The sequence below is a fragment of the Nyctereutes procyonoides genome, unplaced genomic scaffold (assembly GCF_905146905.1).
Source record: "Nyctereutes procyonoides isolate TBG_1078 unplaced genomic scaffold, NYPRO_anot_genome, whole genome shotgun sequence".
In the NCBI taxonomy this organism is placed as follows: Eukaryota; Metazoa; Chordata; class Mammalia; order Carnivora; family Canidae; genus Nyctereutes; species Nyctereutes procyonoides.
The window spans coordinates 29746452-29769246 of NW_026575132.1; the positions used below are offsets into that span (position 1 = coordinate 29746452).

At 49.0% G+C, this 22795-nt stretch overlaps 1 protein-coding gene across 1 annotated transcript in view; it reads right to left on the reverse strand.

Annotated features, from left to right (window-relative positions):
- Nucleotides 1-610: 610 nt before the first annotated feature.
- The window catches only part of WDFY1 (WD repeat and FYVE domain containing 1), a 44450-nt gene continuing 22265 nt past the window's right edge, over nt 611-22795 (reverse strand). Inside the window, exons 4-12 of the mRNA XM_055345383.1 lie at nt 18678-18732; nt 16597-16747; nt 14709-14821; nt 13202-13328; nt 12214-12319; nt 7149-7250; nt 5540-5670; nt 4689-4797; nt 611-3608 (exon numbers count right to left, since the gene is read on the reverse strand). Of these exons, the coding sequence (XP_055201358.1) occupies nt 3549-3608; nt 4689-4797; nt 5540-5670; nt 7149-7250; nt 12214-12319; nt 13202-13328; nt 14709-14821; nt 16597-16747; nt 18678-18732 (954 nt within the window). The 3' untranslated portion in view covers nt 611-3548. The remainder of the gene's footprint in view (nt 3609-4688; nt 4798-5539; nt 5671-7148; nt 7251-12213; nt 12320-13201; nt 13329-14708; nt 14822-16596; nt 16748-18677; nt 18733-22795) is intronic.

Here is a 22795-nt window from a genome sequence, read left to right on the forward strand (position 1 = left end):
GGACAGAGGGCCCAAGACTAATTTTAATACTTTTTGGTATTATCTTTTTATTTTTGCTTTCTTTTTATTCTTTATTATATGTCATTTTATTACATATTATTTATTAGATAAAGCGAGATTGCTTTGGGGAAACACAGTAAACTGCCATGCTGGTTTCTAAGAAATCAACTTCTTATCAGCTGAGCAGAGGAATCAGTTCTCCTGGGTCTGAACCACCCTGTGTTTATCCACAGAACTGAGCGTCTGATGTGGAGAACACGGCACGGACGCCCAAGTCTCCGTGGGACTCAGGGAGCCTAGGCGTCCAGAGCCATTGGGCTTCGAGGCTTCACCAACCTCCAAGGAGGTAATAATACTTGACCCCTAACCCTGACAGGAAACACTCATTACATGCTAGCGCGTGAAAGCAGGTGGTATTGGAGAAGGCAAGTGTTTTCGAGTCAGACAGACGGACAGACGGGTTTTCTCATCTGTAAAACAGAGATAATGATGCTCTGCAGAGGAGCTGCCAGGACTGAGAAGTATCATGCAGACAGAGCCCCGGGCACAGCTGGTGGCTCTATTACTGCCTTATGTACAAACAGAACAGAAGCTGAATTAAGCAACAGAGTAACAAGCAAGGAACATTTTATTGTGTATGTATATTCTCAAAAAAACCCACAAAAACTGAACCCACAAACAGGAGCAAAGAACAAAGTTTTCTAACTCTCTGGGATACACAGGGCACCGCATCTTATAGAAACAGAGCTAGTACAAGACAAAATGTACTAATCAACACCGCCCTTTGCTTCCCCCCGTCAAAAAGGCTATAGAGTAAAACACTTTAAATTGTATCCTAATATAAATTTGTTGCACAATTAATCGATTCACTCAAAGAGTTACTGTACAGTAAACTGCAGAAAATAGAGTAGGTGTTCAATGACCTGCTCATAATTAACAATTAAGCAATAGACACTTGAATAAATACAGCATGTATCACTTATTTGTTAGACCTCACATTTATAATGGGCAGATGGTTATCATTAATAGTAACTGGTTCCTTACATTTTAGAAGACATCAGATCCAGTAACGGAAGTAGGAAGTAAATGAACGAAACCTCTCATTTTAGAAAATATTGCCTCGGGTCTGAGTCACTATGGAATTTATTATATATGCAGGTAGGCCAGTTTCAACCAAGTGCCACATTCTAGAGCCCTATTTTTTGTTCATATCCTGCGGGCAGCAGGCCAGAAGTAGGACGTGGTGAATAGAGGTGTACAGTACACTGAATAACCTGTGGCCAGCTAATGCCATGGGGGTGTTTTTATCATTTGCACTAAAAAAAAAAAAAAAAAAAGCAATTTTAGAACATGTCTCCAATGAAAGATTGCATTTCCTTATTGCATCTGTACTAGATCTAAAACCCAAGAATCTTCTCTAACATTCTGTACTTCTTAACCCCTAGCTATAGAAATCCGCGTTAAGTATTCAGGAATGGAAAAACCGTGAACTGTTAGTTGAAGAGCTACTTTAAAGGACCCGTTTAAGAGTGATGCAGACAAAATAAGGCAGGACCTAGAAGTCTAGCTGGGTTTTCCTTATGTGTCCAGTCGGCAGAATTCAGAAAATAATTTTTGCCCACCTCTATAAAAAATATTACCCCATTTGCTCCCTGGTGTGTGGTAGAGACAAGACAAACCTGCTGTGTGTGTTTTTAAAAAGCAAAGTGCAAACAGGCTCTGGTAGAGAGAAAAGTCAATGAAAACACACTTGTCTTTTCTGGATACCCCTCTCCATTCTTCCTTCCCTGTGCCTTTCCCTTCTGGTTTATATTAGCTTAACCCCTAATATTAGGAGGTGCTCTCACGACCTTATGTTCCCTACAGAATACTGGGTTCTTCATTAAGAATTTTTTAAAATAAAAGAAAGTAGAAAGCTACGGCATGATATTGTGCTCAGTCTACCACAGATTATAAAACCACATTTTCCAGAAGTTGAAGGCAAACAAAACCACAGTTCAGTACTCGTCAAAAGGCAAGAAACAGATCCTGTCCTATTTTCCCTTCAGGACGTTGGTGAAATCCCCAGTAGAGCACCTGTGTACGCGCCGGACCATTAGCTGAACAGGAGCTGCCCTGGAAGGTCCCCTTCCTCCCGTCTCCTTCCAGCCTGTCTTAGTTAGCATCAGTCGTTTTGCAAGGATTTTACAGACCAGTCTTTTTTTAGAGGAAACACGCTCCTCAGGTGATAGAACACAAAGGTTACACGGAGCGACAAAACCCTTCCGTCTTATTTCTGAAAACAAGTCCATTTTTAATGCAGATCGTTCTAGAATATGAGCTGACTGACCTCCTTTCCTTATTGTTTGTGTCCCTTGGCCAGGAGCACATCTCCGTTTAATTACCAGTCTTAGACACGATAGTCCGTCTCAGTCGTTAAAAACCAGATTTAGTCCCTTCCTGCTACCGCACGGAGCCACCACGCCGCCTTCATACGACCTCGGCACAGTGACGCAGTAGTGAGTTTTTCTCAATTTCCACTAGGAAGACTCACAAAAATGTTGCTGCTATCTACTTTAAAATTTGTCATTAAGACAGGTAGGCCTCTCTGCACTCACCTGCACAGCCCTAAAGTAACAGGTACATGGACTACCGTTAAACAGAGAAGTAAATATTGGAATATTCAAGGACAGGCTCGCCGTCCCCCGCCGCTTCCCCATCCTGGTACCTTCCCCACTTGGTACCGAGTGGCCCAAAACTCTAAAAATGCCATTTGCTACGGGAGCAGCTTACAAGGTAGGAAGGACCGTGCGGGCCCGGGCAGGGATTAGCGCTCCAGGTGACTCACTCCCGTCCGTGACATGGTCGTGATAGTCCTTACAACGAGAAGTCAGCAGAGTCTGGAAAGCTTTGGAGTTGTTCTGTTTTGTTCTTCTGAGGCGCGTGGTCCCCGAGCGGCCACCCCCGCAGGGGCCGCCTGCCGCCCACTCGCCCCACTGAGCAGCAGAGGACGTCAGGCGGCGGCGGCGGCTCCCACCTCAACAGCACCAGGAACACGTCGTCCTCAGAGCACATGCGGGGAAGGGGCGGAAGGCGGCAGGACGACGGCCGGCGAGGGGCCCGCCAGGCGCAGGGCGAGGAGGGTCCCACGTCCGAGGAGCGCGAGGCCTCCCGCAGCGCGGCCCAGGGGAAGGCGCCGGCCCGAACTGCTCCAGGAAAGTCGGAAGCACGACGCCCTCGGGGACGGTTCTTTCCTCACAAAGTCGCGTGGGCCAAAGGGCTCCCTCAGCCCACGGAGCTCGCTGCCGGCGGGGCGTCTCACCCAAGTCACTCCTCGCCTCAGGGAACCGCTACGGATGAGCTTTCGTCCCATGCTCGTCCCCACGGGTAGTTCCACAAATGTCCCCAACACACCTTACGTTTTTTGTTTTTTTTAAATGTCGTCGTGTTCTGTTCTGTTTCAGTGGCCGCTGTCCATCCAGGTGACAAGCGGGGAGCCACGGGAAGGGCCGCGCGGGCAGGTGCGCGGGCAGGTGCGCGGGCAGGGGAGACCTCGCCCGGCTCCCGGGTCAGCGAGGGGCGAAGCCGGCCGCCAGACTGCAGCCCACCACGGGCGTCATGTCCCATATCTGCAGAGGAAGGACAGGCCGCAGAGGGCAGCGCTCACCACGGGGTCCCAAGGCAGAGCTCACCCCGAAAACAAACGGAGTTAAACCTGAACAGGGGTCCGAGGGCTCACTCGGTCACTCCGTCACTACGGACCCTTCTCAAGACCTACACAGTGAGGAAGCCCTGGCGCACCCACACGTGAGTAAAGCTTATAGGTGGTTGCCTGAAGGTTACGTGACAACGTGTGCCATAAATTTAATTCCAGTTTTAATAAAAGGCCTGCTGGGAAAAGCCCCTCTTCAAAATGAAGCGTGTCATGGTCTCACAACTCCAGAGCCGTGCTCAGTGTAAAACCCCTGCTGTTAGCTTCTGTGCTAGCGGCCGAGGGACGGAGTGGACTGAGTGAAAACAAATGTGTGGTTATTTCTGACAGTGAGCAAACCCGTCCAGGACGACAGCCACACCAGCCAGGAAAGGGGGACCAGGAAGGGGCTGGCTAAGGCCCGACGGGCCGGGGGGGCAGGAGCCCCGGGCGGATGCAGGGCTCTGAGACAGAGCTGGTGCAGGAAACCCCTGGAGTAAGCAGCCACGGACCCACGGAGACTCAGGGCTCCCAGCCGGCCACAGGTCGCAGGCTGCTTATAAGAAGGGAAGGCGGGACGCCTGGCTCAGCGGTTGAGCGTCTGCAGTCGGCTCAGGTGGTGACCCCGGGGTCCCGCAGGGAGCCTGCTTCTCCCTCTGCCTGTGTCTCTGCCTCTCTGTGTGTCTCTCGTGAATAAAAAAAAAAGGGAAGGTAAGGACCTGCTGGGTGGCTCTGTCGCTTAAGGGCCTGCCTTCGGGTCAGGCTGGGAACCAGGGTCCTGGGATGGAGCCCCACCTCTGGCTCCCTGCTCAGGGGGGAGCCTGCTTCTCCCTCTGCCCCTCCCCCTTCTCCTCTCTCTCACCCTCTCTCTCAAAAATAAATAATAAAACCTTAAAAAAAAAAAGAGCGGGGAAGGCAAGCCTGCCCATCAGAAGCTGAGACTGCAGCAGTATCCAGCCGTTCGCGGCACAATCACGAGCGGTCTACGCACCGCGCACGTCGGGACAATGGAGGTTACCTTTACGATGCGGTCGGTCCCACAGGTCACCATCAGTCCCCTGGCTACGTCCATGGACATGTGGGAGATGTTATGCTTTCCTTCGTGAAAGGTTGCTAGAGAAGTCCGGCTGACAAAGAGAAAAGAGGAAAGAGACGGCTGAGAGCTCCCCCGTTTCCAGGGCCGAGGGAAGACTTGACCATAAACGAAACAGTGTTAAGATTTACTTCTAAAAATGGGGCTACAGTTTGGAAAACTTCATAATTAGAAGGCAGAAGGCACGACCAGCTGCCAGGCTGCTTTACGTAAGGTTGGACGGAACTCCCTGAGTAACTGCTTCCCGTGGTGTCAGTGGAGAGGCCGCTGTGTCCCCGACACAGGGCAGGGGCCTTGGGGCGCTGTGGGGGACCCCGCCCGGGGGAGCGAGGCAGGCCCGGGGCCCCAGCGTGCCCGGACCGTGTCATGCTGTGCGAGCTTTCCAAGTTCGGCCTCTGCCAAGGTTTGCCACTCTAGCACTTTCGAAGAGGATTCGAAGGGAAGGAAAAGAAAATTAAACTTTCCATGCGGGTGTGCAGAGGCTGGTGCACTGGGGCGAACCGGCTCTGCCACCGGGGCCGCTTGGGCTCATCCCCGCAGGGCACCTGGGTGCTCCCGGGGCCGCACCTGAGTGCTCCCGGGGGCCGCAGGGCTGCTCTCCTGCTCTGCGCAGCCCCAGGCCTCACCACGGCTGGGAGCACCTCCTCTGAGGTCACAGGGCAGGGACGGAATTCCTGCCCCAGAGCCCAGCATGTGGGCAGACACACAATCACGTCACTTCCCAGGCTCCTCCCCCCGCAAGGTGCACAGTAGGAGCAGGGCCCGCCAACACTCACTCCTCATCCTTGATGGAGTCGTAGCAGGAGTCACACACCCGGACCTGGAACTCGAAGCCCATGACGGGGTAGCTGGAGCGCTTGCTGCTGCACTTCCCACACACCGCCTGCCCGCACTTCCTGCAGTGGTGCTTCAGCATGTGCGGAAGGAGGGAAGGGAGAGGAACTTTCACCTCATGCTCCTGATTTCCCCTCAGGGTGGGGGCGTGGGGTGGGCAAGATCCGCCCTGAGTCGTAACTACCCCATTTGGCATACCCATTAACACAAAAGGGAGACGGATCAATACTTGTCAAGGATTTCCAAGTATCCTTGGTTTTACTGGTCAAATGCTACTTTTTATTCATTCATATTATCCACGTAGATGTCAACAGGCAGCATTATTAAAACCAGTTTCAAGTTCATTTAGGAGCTCAAATGAGTACAGGTTTCAGGGGAAAAAAATCTACTCCCATGTCGGAGAAAAGTTTTGAAATAATGTAATATGTTCTCACGAAAAACTGAATATCCATAATCATGTATTTCACTGTTTCTTTTAATCTTTCAAACTGAAATTCTGGTAATAAGCTTCAAGAGCATTCAGAATAGTCTGGTTAGTTAAGTTTGTCATATTCTTTAAAAAGTGTAGTGACCCATACCTTTCCTCTCTTCTAGTACTTAATTCATAAGATGGAAACTAATTTCCTCGCGTTTCCTGTAGAGGCAGGGACCATGTCGCCCATCAGCTACAAGGCACTAGCTCCCACAGGGCAGGCACTGTGGGGAGCAGGCCTACGATGGGGCATCAGAACGCCACAGGAGTGCTAAGATCACACCTGCGCGGCCTGCCAGCCTCACGTTAGACCTTGTGGTACGGCGGCTTTGCGGGTACAAGTAAAGAAGGTTTATTTAATACACACAAACTTTAGGCCAGTCCCTCCTACAGGTGCAAAGACATAAAATCAGCATTCTTTCTTCACTCACCTGCACCAGTTCATAGTCAGTCTACTGGGCGACCTTCAAGGTTGCATAGAAATCTGTTTTTTTGTAGGACTTTAGAATTATATGAACACCTAGTGATAAGGGCATCTTTGAAATCTACAGGCTATTTGGGACATGTTTCTTTAATCCAAAAAGAAAAAAAGAAAAAAAAAGTACCAGAAACATGCTCAATAAAAGTGTTCCAGGTTCGCTTTACGGATAATTAAGGTTCTTAGTGTTGGGAGTGTTCCAGCGAGGGCCAAACTGTCACATTTTTTAACAAACGATGACAGCATAAGGCTCACAATCACATGAGCTGCTTCACTGTCATTCTGTGTGTGGCGCATGAACAGTGCCTCCAACGAGCAATACCCCTAGATGAAGGCTCTTCCGTGCACTTACAAACAGGCTCTCGGTGTTGCACACACATCCCTGCTTTCCCAACACCAGACAAGCGATGGGACACACAGATAACCATCTCACAGGCCCCGGGAAGGCCCCACTCATGTTAGTCACACAGAGACCATGACGTCAAAATGCCGGCATTCGTAGCACTTGTACGAAAAAGTGTAATTCCAAACAAAATGACAGATTAACACCACACATAAGATACATGATTAACACAGTGACCGTTCAGCGTTGGCTACTCACTTGTCTCAACCCCAGCGTCTTTGTGTCCCACATCTGCTTTATGTTCCAGAAAAAGGGCTGCTCGCACTTCTGGCAAGAATCACTCTCCAGCCACTGAGGAGCCTGGGGGAGGGGAAAGCCAAAGCCACCGTTAGAGCATCTCCTGGTTTCCTAGGATTTCTCAGGGTTAATGCAATGGTTTTAGGCCTTGTTGGTTGTTAGCATTTTTTAAAAAATTCCTCGTTATAGCTGTTGCCATATTCAGTGTTATGTGTGTTCGGTGATCTCCATCATTTTAGCAAGGTTGACAGGACTGCTCGATTTTTAATCTAGAGATAGGAAGGAGTGATTCGGTCTTCACTGTGAACTCCTCAGGGCTCTCTTCATGTGGTTCTTTTCTATGCCAGAGTTGTTGAGCACCTAGGTCAGTCGAGCGAGAGCCCGTGTCTTACAGAACCTGGTGAACTAGCACTTGGGATGTCTGGTGGGGTCACAGGGTGACCAACAGGAGAGCTCTTTTGTGTGCGTCCCCCGTCACACAGACTTGCCACCTCCCAGCTCCTATGAACGTCCCCCCATCCTGTGTGCGCACGGTACCCCCAGCCCCTCTCCATGCCATCACCCTTCATGCACTCTTCCTTTCTGCCACTAACCTGTTACACACTGCTCTTGCCCATCCTTGTATACAGATGGCCTGTCACGGACGAGGTTCTCAATGAATTTTTATTGAAACAGGACGATTAAAGTCTCAGCATTACTTTAACAAGAACTTAGAAAATATTTCTCCAAACAAACCATTACAAATCGTACCCGATCAGGGGCCCCTGGGGGGCTCAGTCGGTTAAGGATCTGCCTTTGCTCAGGTCACGATCTCAGGGTCCTGGGATGGAGCCCCAATGTCCGGTTCCCTGACCCTCCCCCGACTCATGTGCACACGTGCGCTCTCTCTCTCAAATTAATAAATGAAATCTTTAAAAAAACAAAAAATTGTACTCGATTACAAGATAAAGCTGTTCAAATCTATTATTTAACCTCAGTCACTTATTATATATGTGCAATAACAACAGAAAATACGTATTTCTGTCAATTAAACCAAAGACTGAAGAAACAATCTTTTCTTGATCGTAAAGTTGAACATTCAAGAAAAATACACATGGTAAGAGGAGACAATGCTGGGAGAGCCAAAGACACCCCATCACACCGGCCCTTTGCACAGAGGTGGAGACAGAGGGCTTCCCCCGCTCAAACGGGAACTGCCAGGGGCTTCAAGGGCAGGTGACTCTGCTTCCTTCTTTTGCTTCCTATTGCATCAGAATTTTGGGGGTTCCTATTTCTGATTTTAGATGTCACTAGAAACAATGCTACACCTGATGGCCACTACAAAGGGGTTTCTTGGTGGGGGCGGGAGTGAGCGCTCCCAAATTGCATGTGGTGGGCTGAGACCCAGGAGAGGCACCCGGGAGAGAAGGGAGGCTGGGGGGCAGAGCAGGCAGAGGCGGCACGAGGAAGCTGTTAGCCGGTGCCACCACCACAGCAGGGGAGGGGGTTTGGGAGCACCGACACGGTGGGCAGCGGCTTGGGGACTCCGCAGGGAGGGAAGCTGGGACCCCAGCAAGCCAACGGGGCCAGATGGCCTCAGGGCCACCCCATGGAGGGAGTGTGGTGAGTGCAGGCCATGCCCCGAGGGGCTGGTGCCCCAGCAGCGCCCTAGGCCACACTGGCCGATGCCCGTGCCTGTCCGCCCCGCCCCATGTGGCAACACCCGAGCATCCCTGCGCATGGATCTGGGCGCCAGGCCCAGCAGGGGCTCCCTCAGGGGCTCCACTCCGTCTTGGGGCTCAGAAGACAATATTGCTTTGCTGAGCTGGAGGGGACAGGGGCTCAAGGGAGGAAACGTGCACATGAAGTGATTTGACAACATGACAAACAAAAAACATCAGAAATAAATAGGCTTTCTGATTTAGTGTAAGAAATACCCATCATTTTGTTTCTTTTAACAGGACGAAGTGCTGTGCTCCAAGCTGTAAGAACCATCCTGTTACGTGCTTGTTCTGTACAGAGAAAAACAATTTCTTTCCTAAGGAGAGCAAAAGAGAACGTTACCCAGGCTTCCTGACTGTTCCGCTCTCTTCTACATACTGTTCCATCTGCCCAATTGTCACAAAGATGACGTGGCAAGAATAATCCCCCTGCACCGCTGTTATCAATTGCTGTAATAATCCCCGCTGTACTAAGGCAGACCATACACACTAGTCTACACCGCTATACACCCACTATCCAGCCGTTGAAAATAATGTCCTCTGTTAAAGAGGATTCATAATTAATTATGAATTATTGCTAATTATTACTTGCTCATCTATATCTCATGCCTACTTCCAGAAAGGAGCAGGGAGGCAAATGTACTTCCAACCTGCCCAATCAGTATTTCCAGGTAAGTCAGAAAGAAATTCCAAGCAAGCAGGTGAGGCTAACCGATCTGGGACGCACTCCGTATGCCTTTGCCCAGGGAAGTCCTACACATGGTGCAAACCCTCACTCAGGGCCAGGGCCTTATGGATCATAGGCTGTTGGCCTTCACACTATACTCTGCTGGTTAAAAAAAATTACTACTACTAAAAATAATGCATTTTTTAAAAAAGATTTACTTATTTATTTGGGGGAGAGAGAGTGTGTGGTGGGGGTAGGGGGCAGAGAGACTCTCAGGCAGACTCTGCACTGAGCGTGGAGCCCGATCTGGGGCTTGACCTAAGATCCTGAGATCACGATCTGGGCTAAAAGCCAGGTGCCCCAATAATGCATCTCTTTGACATAATTTGCTCCCCCACCGACACGGTCAACTATGGAGAGGGAAGCTATTAGAGCATGATGTGTTACCAGCCAGTGTGACATGACCTGGGGTGACCTTCCACAGACGATCGAAAGCAGGCTCGCCTGCACAGGAGGCATCCTGAGTGACAGGGCTGTCTTTTCTTTCCCTAGATGTACAGATAAACTCCACCATCACGTAACCTTGAAGGTGGGAATCTTGCTTTTATCTTTTAACTTTTTTTCCTAAAGGAATTTACCAAGGATGAGAATCGTGGACTGAAATCCACGTGGGTAAGCCCTCAGGAGAACCACCAGCAGCACTGGCCCCAGGGGTCACCGTCCCACGCGAGCCAGGGAACACATCTTCTGTCCTCAACAACCACAAACAAACAGGCCCAGAGTCAGGGGAACCGAACAGTACACTAGCTGTCCTCAATGCCCATAACCAGCAGCTGCTGTAAAACAGTTAAAATTAGTCTTTGTAAGGAAAGCGTTTATAATTAATATCAAGCCAACGTTGTATGTATTTAATACGAGTCACCTTAAGCTGTACCAAGATACTTTGCCAGTACACAGGTAGTCAAGAGTTCCTCTACTTAACTCATCTCACTGGGTTACTACAAAAGCTAGCAGTCACCACTTCCCCACATTATGGACTTCATTTTATTCTTTATAGGGTCGTCAATTTCCTTCCTGAGATTACAAGCCTATAAAAAGCAGGCAACAACCCCTGGGTATAGAGCATGGGGGCCATAAAGTCTGGAAATGAGTAACGCCGCTTAGTTTTTTTTTTAACAGATCAGACCCCTTGACTAGGTCTTCTGTGACACGGAGAAGACGCAGGTTTATTGAGTGAAAACGAGACTCCCAAGGAATCGGAGGCGACGCAAAACAGGCGCACAGTCTGGTGGGAATGCCGCACCCACACCGGGCGGCTGCTTCTACGGGGCACAGAGCCGGCCTCCCCTCCGCACAACTCCCATCACGTCGCCCAGCACAGTGCACAGCGCCATGTGGTATCGTAAGCCCTTGACGATGCCCGCGTGCCTGCGTCCAGGCGCCGCAGCCACCCTGCGGGGGCTCAGTAAATGCCTGCAGTTAGACTGTAAGTCCTCGGTCTCCCAGACTCTGAACTCTCTTTTGAGTCAACAAGAAGTCTCTTCTGCTATTTACATCACAGGCTGGAAAAGACCGGTAATACCCGTGCTGGCAGACATGAGAATGGAAATCCTGCCTGGAAGTCACCGGACAACATCTATAAAAAGCAGTAAGAATGTACATCTCCTTGTCCCAGAAGGTCTATTTTCAGAAATTTGTCTGAAATAAATAACTGAACATGCACACAGTGACGAGATCAAGAACAGTCGCTGCAGCATTATTTAAAATAGAAAAAAAGACCGAGTTGGCCCCAGGTAAGGGAACAGACTGCAGTCGCTACAGAAGACAGTTGGAGGGGGGCAAAGGGTGAAGGGGGTCAAAAGGCACGAACTTCCACTTACAAGGTAAGTCAGCCCTGGGGACGTGACACACAGTAGGGGGCTAAGGCAGGCTGCACGGTGTTTTTCAAAGTTGCTAAGAGAGTAAGTCTGAAAAGTTCTCGTCATAAGAAACGAAGTTCTGTAACGATATGTGGTGCTGGGTGCTGGGTGCTGGGTGCTGACCAGGCTCACTGCGGCGATCACATCCCACAATATATACAAATGCTGGATCGCTCTGCTTACACCTGAAGCTCATATAATGATACGTGTCAGTTATTCCCCAATTTAAGAGGAGGCGGGGAGGTTGTGTAGACAATCAGATGGGTCTCAAGACCCAGAAGCAGCTTTGGAAGTTGTGTGGCTGAATGAGTTCAGTTTATGGGGGGAGGGAACAGACCCTGTGAGAAACGGTGACCCTCCTCTCAACAGGGTCTCACGACTCTTCGTGGCCCAAACAAATGAGAACTCAGGTCTCCTGAAAAGAACACCATAGCGACGTGCACTCCGCGGAAAACATAGCGGAGAGCAGAGACAGCGTTTCCCAGGAGAACGTCAGGCTCCGGGCTGGTCCCCGGCACCGGTCACAGCAGGCCTCCAGGCATCGGGGACAGGGATGCTGCAGCCGCGTCCCCGGGCTCGGGTGTCTCTGTCAGCTGGGTCTGCAGGCGATGCCTGTCACTGCGGAAACCCTGAGACAGGGAAGGGATGCGCCGCACTGGGACCTGCAGGACCCCGTCAGACGACACCGGGGGTCACGAGGGCAGGGGCCCCCCGCCAGCCGTGCCTGCTCGTTCTCTTACCTCCTCTCTGCTAACGTCCATGTTCCACACGGCGATCCCTCCATCCGAAGAACAGGAGACCAGCTGCCTCGTGAGCTGAAGGTAACACAGGGCCTGCACCCTGTCACTGCAAACGACACACAGCGGTCACTCGTCTCAATGTGGAAAACACAGATGCTGTCTGCACCCAGGCGCGGGTCCCTCCCCGTGCTGGAACCAGCGGCTGGCATTTCATCACTGGCAACTGGGGACATACTACGGCTTCTAGCGTGAACGTTAGCCAGAGTCCTGTGACTTACTCTACAGCACAGTCTACGGTGTCTACGAAAGAAACTCTACTTTCACATCAGTCCCTCAGAACTGCAGGCCCCACCCAGGATGGCGGCCACGGCTCTCAGGGCCGATCACTGATCTCCACTCCTCCTCAGGTCCACAACATTCACCCACCGGCCTGCAGATTCGCGTGTAGACTCTTTCCTCGGCTACTTTACAGCCAGGTTCTGCTCCACTGCACAGCAACAGCCTGACCAGCAGGGAGCAAAGCAGAGGCCCATGTGTCCTTGTCCTCTCAAAACGGGAAGGTAAAGGCCTGGGTATCACACTGTCACAGTTTAGGTGACCGCGTCAAACCCCCCCCCCCATGTTTCAGAATAAAAGAGCAAGTCAGGCATTCAGGCAACCCTCCTCTCAGTCAAGGTCCTCACCTGCACCCCCAACCCAACCCCCCGTGTCCTAAGCAGGTATTTCAACAGGGTGGTTCCTCGGGAGAGACAGGTGGCAAGGGCTCTTTGGACTAAGAAGGAAGGCGAACGTGGCTCTCTCTGCTACGACAGCAGACACCCAGGACTAACAGGAAAGCAGCTGGAAGGGCCTGAGCGAGCCCCAGCAAACGGCCGTCTTGCCAGACGGGGTTTGAGAGAGCAGCAGTAGAGTGCGAACGCCGCCCCACCTCCCACAGGCTCAGATCCTGCCCCCAGCCCTGCAAACGGTCACAGCCACGGTCACGCACTGGTGGCCCTGCAGCAGGAGCGTGCGGCCTTTGCGGCCGCCGATGTCCCACATGATGATGCTGTTGTCAGAGGCTCCAGAGAAGAGCAGCCGCTGAATGGGGTCCCACCAGAGGCAAGCGATGCTACCTACGGGGAGAGAGGGACAGGTAAGTATAGCCCCACACCTGGACACACGCCCCAGAAGTCTTGCCTTCTACAGATTTCTCACTCAGGGTTCTACAGATTACTGCTTGCCTAGGAAAAATGATTGATACACTTCATAAAAGTGACCCAGTCGCACAAGTTGTTTGTATTTTCATGGCTACAGAGAAGACTGATAACGTCATATTCCCAAGCAAACAACAGGGACTAGCTTCTAATGGAAACTTAACGTTAAGTGAAAAATGAAGTGTTCTGCAAAACCGGCCTCAAGCAACAATTATGCATAAATTTAATCCTGGGCCCCATAGGCTTCAGCTAGAGGCCTGCCAGCAGATCAACGTGGTCCTATAAACGCCACCAACCAGTTACCAGAAGCCAGTCTGTCCTTAGCAACACAGACTACGTGGGAGCCTGGGGATCATGAGACCATTAGTCATAAACACAAGTGGTTTCCTTAGGGGCTGTGCTTTCCTGCCCAAGTTCATTCTGACTTCTATTCTTCTCCGTCTTTCTTTTGCTGTACAAGGTCCATGATCTGACACACTCAGTTTCACCCAAATAGCTTAGCTAGAAAGCACCGAGTACTTGTTTCACTGGTTACACTTAAAACACTATTTTCATAAATAAGTTCATCATCAAGTCTTTGAACAAATCCCTGAATCTTCGATGTAAACCAGACAGTGTCAAAGCTTCTAACTTGTTACCCCCCCTTACAGCCAATGGGGTTTTCAAACCCTTCCATGGAACCTGGCCAACTCACTGCACTATAAAAATAATAAAATTCCACCCATTCTTTCCCTTCAGACTCACCAAGCAGAGGCAGAAGTAGCCCAGACATTTCTCCTAATTGATTGCTCTAGCAGGTCTTGTACAGTATCTCAGATACTGACAAATTAAAAAAAAAAAAATCTTGGCGCTGCCTGGCCGGCTGAGTTGGTTAAGAGCCTGCCTTCAGCTCCGGTTGTGATCCCGGGGTCCTGGGATCAAGTCCCACATTGGGCTCCCCGCTCAGCGGGGAGCCTGTTCCTCCCTCTGTCCCCTACTCATGCTTGCTTTCTTTCCCTCAAATAAATACATAAAATCTTCAAAAAAAAAATTCTTCTAAAAATATCACCATTTCCAAAAAAATTTTCAAAGCTCTTCTAAAAATAAATTAAAAAGGCAAGCAAAATAGGAAGTATTTATCCACACAAGCAATCTGGAAGGGATTTTGATGACACAAAACCCGAGGTCCCACACCCCACTTTCAGTTAGCTTTCAGGTTCTAGCTCTCGGCTCCACGTCTGGCTAATCACACTGAAACTGGCAGTCTTCAGAGCTGAGAACTAGGTCTGGATGCTCACATTAGGTCATCACATGCCCTACCTTCATGGCCTTTGAGGGTTGTAATGACTGAGCAGGTATTCTGTTCCAGCTTCAGCAGGGTGATCTGTCCAGAATAATCACCAACAAAAGCATACTGAGTATCAAAATCGTATCTGTGGAGAAGCAGTCAAGGATATACAACACAATCCATCGAAAAGCTTTAAAAGAGAAAAACGTGCATTTTAAAGAATTAAGCACAAGTCTAACACAGGACAGGAAGTACCCAACTGAAATTTGGGCAATATGTAAATATTCAAGAAAATAAGCTGGAAATTTTCTTGGGAAAGTTAATTTTCATTCATTCGACAAGAATTCAAGTACCTATGACTACTCCAATCAATACCCTAGGAGTTAGCAGTAAAAAAGAGCTGACAGCAAAGACAGGCAGGGAAACAAGTAGTTATAATCAAATTATAGTAAACTCTAAAAAAAAGTAAACTACTCAGTATTGAAATGGCGAGACAGAACTGGAAAAAAATGGGTATTTATGAACTATCTCTGGAAATAATGTAAAACTGATAGACATGAACACCCATCTTTCTTTTGGCGTGGATAAAACTGCTTTAAGTGAAAAGCATGGTTTATTTTAAATTGCCCTGGAGAGTTTAATCATCCCAAAGGCAGTTATTTGGGGTAGTGGTAAACTTAAATTTAAAAAATATACTATTAGTAACAGCTGATTACTTTCTCGGCCACTTAATGGCCATAGACATTTGCAGCCAATCTGCAGTTTAAACACATCAGGGTAAGCACTGCTTTAACTCCAAAACACAGGAGAAAAGGAGCATCACAGGCTGGGCCATGACTCTGTGCTTCTGTGCCATTTTTTATCAATCCATATGAAGAGCCTAGCACATCACAGGAACATTTATTTAGCACATGATATATCTGAGTATTTCTCTCTTACTTGGTTGTAAAGTGTCTGGTACTGCTTTACTGTTCACTGTAAACATCTCATGCCATGTATCCATATGTAGCAAACCTTTTTTTTTTTAATATTTTTTTTATTTATGATAGTCACAGAGAGAGAGAGAGAGAGGAGAGCAGAGACACAGGCAGAGGGAGAAGCAGGCTCCATGCACCGGGAGCCCGATGTGGGACTCGATCCCGGGTCTCCAGGATTGCGCCCTGAGCCAAAGGCAGGCGCCAAACTGCTGCGCCACCCAGGGATCCCGTAGCAAACCTTTTTTATAGAGGTTTTTGATGGGGAAAAAAAAGAATTTACTATGCTAGACATCTGACTCTAAAAAGAAACGACTGTGGGGTGTTTGTCTTGCTGACAGCCTTGCTCCTGCTCTCACTAAGATACACAGCTACCACGGGCAGCCCAAAGCAAGGGCAAATTCTACATGAGACAAATTCCATACAGTGGTGAAAAATTGTGAAAGCAGTAATCCTGAGGCACTTTCAGAATATTGAAAGGATCATGAACCCTCTCCACGTTCACACAATCTATAAAATTCCTTTAAGACCGTTTATGAACTTCAGGATCACAATCCTTATTATATTCTCTTTCAGGGTCTGCAAATAACCAAATAAAAGATTGATTCCTTTTTTGTCCCTCTTTATTGAACAAAAAAGTCCTTTCTATCACCTTGAAATGCAAAGGAATGAGGGGGTGGGAGGTTTGCATTAATGAGGTTTAGGTTTCCAGGATTCTATTATAAATGGACAGTACCTCTCAATAAGAACAGCAATTCATCTCATTATTATTTTTAATATGCCCATTTTATACCAAAGAAAAGCAGATACAAGTCTTGGATTCCATGTGAAATACACAGCAATCACTCAGCCTTTGGATCTCTATGGACAATACGGTCATGCTCCAAGCTAATTACTGAGAGGAGGAGGTGCTGGGCAGGAGAAGGTCCAGCCCTTCAAAGGATACTGTAAACACGAGGCCCAGGAAGTGAAGAAGTGCCTCCCGAGCATGTTTCCACTGCGGGTGCACATCCAGCTGACACACTTGTCGTGGCCGGTGCTTATCACCCACTCTGCCGCCAGGCTGAAGATAATCGCAGACACCCGGTTCTGATGAGCTGCAGGAACAGAAAAGGAAGTCTGTGCCCTTCACAAAGAAACGGGGCCTTCCGACTCAGAACCAAGGCGCACCTCCTCAGGCTGCTCGGCCTGGAGGCTCATGGTCTGAACAATCCTCCCATGGAGACGCCCGTGCTCTGTGAGCAGCTTTCCCATTACCTGCACCACCCAGCTCACGACTGCAGGCTTCCCTGGGTCCCCCCAGCCCCCACCACAGTCTCCCTGCTTGGTAGACAATCAGAAGCACAGACGACTCAACACTGATGCTCAAGAGGGATTCCAATAACCAAAGGCCAGACCTTCTTTCCCTTTTTGCTGTCCTCAAGAGAAAATGTCTACTTTGCTCTTATTATCAAGGTCCATATGGAAAGTGGTAGTCTTTTCTTAAAGGAGCAACATTATTTTATTGTCTACCACTTTAGTATTTTGACCTTCTAGAAAACACTAGCATTGTAGCGGCACCTGGGTGGCTCAGTCGGCTGAATCACCGACTCTTGGTCTCGGCTCAGGTCATAATCTCAGACATGGAGCCCACGCTGGGCTCCAGGCTCACTCAGTGGGGAAGTGGGAAGCCTGCTTCTCTCCCTCCGCCCCTCCCCCCCTCCTTGCATATCATTCTCTCTAAAATCAATCAATCTTAAATGATACTGGCATTGTAAATAATTTTCTGAAGTTAAAAAAATAGTGTAAACTTTTTGTTCCTGAAATAATTTGTGTGTAACCTATTATTTATAAAGAAAAAGTATTTATAAAGTTCTGTATTCCAAAATAATAGCTGAGAATGAGGAAGGTATTCTATTACCTAACTCCTAAGATGTCTGCATTTCCAGGTTGATTGGGAGCCACACTGGGCCAGTGACCGTCTAGTCTCCTTCATCTACTACAGGACCTGGCAAACAGCAGGTATCTAGTAAGTAAGTGCCCAGTCTGATGAACAGAGTCAGAGGCTAGAGAGAGAAACTTCTGACCTTGCTCTAACTGTATAGGTTGCTTTGGAAGAACTGAGAGACACTTTCTTATAAATTAGAAAATAGCATACTCTGTGGATATATGGGCAAAATCATGAACATTCATCAAAGGTAACAAACGATTGACATTAAGGAAAGCTTAAATAATTTATAAATTGAACTGTTTTGACTATCCAACTGGCAAAAAAAACCTTTTTTTTTTTTAAGATTTATTTATTTATTCATGAGAGACACAGAGAGAGAGAGAGAGAGAGGCTGAGACACAGGCAGAAGGAGAAGCAGCCTCCATGCAGGGAGCCCAAGGTGGGACTGGATCCCAGGTCCCCAGGATCACACCCTGGGCTGCAGGCGGCGCTAAACCGCTGCGCCACCGGGGCTGCCCCCAAAAAAACACTTGTAAGAGCAATGTCGTACAGACTAGATGAGAACACTCTCAACCACCACTCATGGGATTATAAAACTTTACACTAATGCTGGGAAGAAGTTTACAAAACAAATCTAGAACAGTAAAAAACTTTTTAATTTTTGACCCAGTTATTCCATTTTTAGGAATCTGTCTTAAATAGAAGTAACCACGGTTACAGGATTAGAGTCAGAGCAGTAGTCAAGGACACACACACGTGTGTATATATGAAATATACCCTCACAGATACATATATGTTATCATATATGTTAGTGTGTATTATCAAAAAATGGAAGCAGTACATTTGCTCAAAAACAGAATGGTTAAATTAAATCAGATAACACGCTCAACAGAACAGTATGCAAAAATTTAAACACTGATAACAGGAAAAGGATGGTAAATAACTCTAACGAGTTAACAGCATCCTACTCAACTGGGGGAAACACATCTAAAAAGTTAATGTGAAAACCTAATTTTGATCATAAGGGACCATGCCGTAGTTGTGTGTGTATCTATCTCATGCACGTGTATGCAAGTACGTCTGTGTGTTATAATTACCTGGGTAGGTCTTGATAAAGTTCATTTTATTAAAATCTTCAGAAACGTGAAATTCCTAAAAGTAAACACATGCAATAAGAAAAAGTTAGTGGTTTAAAAAACAGGAACTTAATTTTCAAAACCGTAAAATCCACAACTAGCTATGGAAGTCATGAATTTTTAAAACACACACACACACACATACACACACAGAGGCACCTGCTCACCGTGTTGGTATTACAAAGTACAAAAAATGTATCAGTATGTATTTGTGTGTGTGTGTGTGTAAAAATATATACAGCATCCTCACACACTGAGGATATATATATACACGTGCACACATCCCCAGTATAAATGTATTAGTATATATATCACTGTATAACTACTACTCTGTATTGGGTGGAAAATCAGTAAATCAACTGCTAATGAACGATAAACTGGATTTACATTGGCTCTTTGCACTGAAGAGCGTTTACGTGACTGTCCTTTAGATGCTGTCCTGTAATCAGAGTCCACCCTTGCACCAGGAGCCACAAGGAGGGTCCCTAGAGAAATGGGCAACCACTGCCACCCCTGGAGAGACTCTTTGTGCTTCATGCCTTCTGGTTATGTGTGTCTGCACATGACCAACATACTCCTATAAAATTTTCAGAAGGAGAAAAACAAGAACATGTGCAATTACGACGACGGTTATTTGCAGCGGCCCCAGGCTGATGGGCAGAGCACCTGTCCTTTCCATGGCTTTTTGATTCCCGGCCCTTAAACACACTCAAAGCTTCTTATCGTTTAATTTCAGAAACAAGAAAAAAAACAAAACTCTTTTCGCAGCGACTTCCTTCAGCCCCTTCTCTAACCATCAGCCCACCTGGCGCCCCACCGCAGGCTCGGAAAGGGCCTTCCTCGCTTACTACCAGCGCTCCCTGCCATTCTCAAGGCCATTTTCCAGGCCTGACGTCATCTTCTGCTGCACCTGACACTGTTACTCACCCTCACATGAAGTTCCATGGAATAAGTGGGTCAAAAACGAAACAAAACTGAGTTTCAAACGGATGACATGGGGATGCCTGGGTGGCCCAGTGGTCGAGAGTCTGCCTTTGGCTCAGGGTGTGACCCTGGGGTCTCGGGATTGAGTCTCCCATCGGGCTCCCTGCAGGGAGCCTGCTTCTCCCTCTGCCTGTGTCTCTGCCTCTCTCTCTCTCTCTCTCTCTCTCTGTGTGTCTCAGAAATAAATAAAATATTAAAAATAAATTAAAAATAAATAACAATAAAACTCTGGAAGCCATCTTAACCCTGCTCTCTATAAAACACCCACAACAACTAGACATCAGTCTGTTGCCCAGAGGGCTCTCAAAGCCAACACCACCCCAGCGTTGCAGTGGCACAGACCCGGCACTGGGATGCCTCCATTTCAGCCTTGTCCCCCCAAACACCTCATATTAGCACACTAAGCTCACAAAACAGAACCCCGGCGATTCTCTCCTCCCCCGCTTACTGCTCCTCAATGGCTCCCCTGATGCACCTGACCCTGAGGTTCACACGACCACCAGCTGACCCACGAGCTGGGCCCTGGCAATGGCAGCCAGAGGCTCCTCGCCCGGAGGCTGTTCCAAGCACATGGCCCTGACAGTGAGTGGTGCTGGGGCCACCTGGAAGATGTAGGTGGCTGAGCCCACCTAAGGCTCCTGGTGGGTGGGGGCAGAGGTCTACTCCTCTTGCCGCCACTCAAGACCAGCCTTTCATGGAAGCTCCCTTGCTTATTAACCCTGCCACCCAGCCCTCTGGAATGGTCTCTTTCTGCAGTGTCTCCCTGCCCTCCGAGCATGGGGGCTGGTTTCAGATCCCACCTGGGGAGTCCCCAAGGTTGCGAGCCAACATTCACCTGGAAGACTTGCTAAACTACTGACTCCCAGATCCCCTCACCTAGGGATTCAGGAGCTGGGAACCTGGGGTGGAATCAGAGAGCACGTATTGCATTCAGTTCCCTAAATGATGTGCAGGACAGCGTGTGTCTGAGAAACTTGCTTACAGAATACAGTCGGAGCTTCTTACTACACACAGAAGGATCATGATCCCCCCTTCTTCCCCGGTGGACGTCCCCACTAACCCCACGTCTGAATGTTGTTATTTAGGACCCAGACCTGGGCCCTCGCCTCTCTCACTCTCTCCCCCAGGTGAACACAGCCATCCGTATGGCCTAACAAACGCCCAACGTGCTAACGTCCCCCCGCCCAGGGGCCCAGCTCTGGGCCTGCATAGCCAATGCTGACCCCCACGGCCACCAGCTCCCCCGGTCTCTCAACTGTACAGCCGGCTGACTGCTTCCCTACTGTCCCCTTTCCTCCCAAAGGCTTCTTCCCCCCACATCCCCAGTCTTTCTCTTCTCGGTAAAGGACAGCACTGTGCACCCAGTTACTCAAGCCAGAGACCTGGCTGTCACCTGACATCCTCTTCTTCCTCCCCTCCTCATGCCCAACCTCTCCCAGATGCACCTCAACTCCATCCACTTTTGTCCACTCTCCCCTTTCATCCAGGCCGCCACAACAGCTGGGCCACCAGCTTCTATTCCTGCCCCGCCCCATGACCTCTTCTCCAGCGAGCAAGGCCACAGGGATCTTGTAAAGGCCTAAATTGTATCATGTCACACGCCTGCTGAGAGCCCTGTAAGAGCTTCCCCCGGTGCCCACGACTGACCCTAACACATTACCCACACCTGCCAGGCCCGGCGTGACCTGGCCTCAGCCCCCTCCTCCATCGGCCCTCAGCCCCAGCCGGGCACTCAGCACCATCCAGCCTGTCACGGCCTCAAACACAGAGATCTCCCCACCTCAAGTCTTCAAGTGGACATTCACTTCTGGAAAACCTACTCTGGCTCTGTTTGGCTCCTCCCCGTCCTCCAGGTCTCAGCTGAAATGTCCCATCCTGGGAGCAGCCTCCCTGATAATCCTGTGGGGTGAGGCCGCAAACCGCCCCGGATGCTCTCACTCACCGCCCTCTTCGTGTCTCTGCAGCACTTACTACAGCTTGCAATGGGGCGCTTCTTTATTTATGTATTATCTGAACTTCCCACAGGCCACAAGCATCCTCCCCCAACCGGCCCAGCAGGATCACCTCTACTTTCTCCTCGGTGAGCACTCTGCTCAACACCCAGCGCTGAAGAAAGGCGTTCTGGGATCCGCTCCAGCCGCCTCCCTGGCTGCGGGTGTGCAACGCTGCAAGGTGCCTCACTGCCGTCCTCCTCTGCGGTCTGGAGGTCCTCCTCCACCCATCCCGCCCCGGGTAGCTCCTCGCCACCCTCTAGGACTGGGCACATTGGTGAGCCTGCTCAACCCTCTCCAGAGCTCTGCCTAGAGGAGGGTGTGCACACCCGCCCACAATTCCTGCACTCCGTGCGGCCGTATTCACGACATCACTTCACACCCACGGGACCCCTGCTGGCTAAGTCTTACTCTTACTGTTTCTATTCTGTAAAGCAGGGCTACTCAGTTGGTCTGCAGATGGCTGGTCCTGATGAGAAAAGTGGAGAAATTAGCAGTGAGTGTTCAGAAACCTCGAGAGCAATTTCATATTGTTATGAATCCATGGACTTTCTCATTCAACAATGTAACATCAAAAGTGTCAAGCCAGCAAGCTAAACCCAAAGCAAATAGAAGGAAGAAAATAATAAAATTAGAGGTGAAATAAATACACACAGACCAGGAAAAAAAAGAAAAAAGAAAAAGACCAATGAAACCAAAACTGGTTCTCAGAAAAAATGGATGAAATTAAGGTACATTTAGCTGGAGCAATGAAGAACAGCAAGAGGACTCAGATCACTAACTTCAGGAATGACGGCAGCACCTGACGACCAGCCTCACAGGAGCACAAAGGGTCGTGAGGGGCTACCCTGTCCATTTAACAGAAAACCACTCCATCACAGACAGCAACGAGCTGCTAATTCAAGCTACCACAGGGATGAACCTTGGAAATGTCCTGCTCAGTGAAAGACGCCAGACATAAAAGACAACACATATTATGTGATTCTGTTCACATAAAATGTCTAAAACAGGCAAATCTCTGGACTCTGAAAGCAGGTTCATAATTGCCAGGAGTGGGTAGCCCGGGTGGCTCAGCGGTTTAGCGTCGCCTTCAAGCCAGAGTGT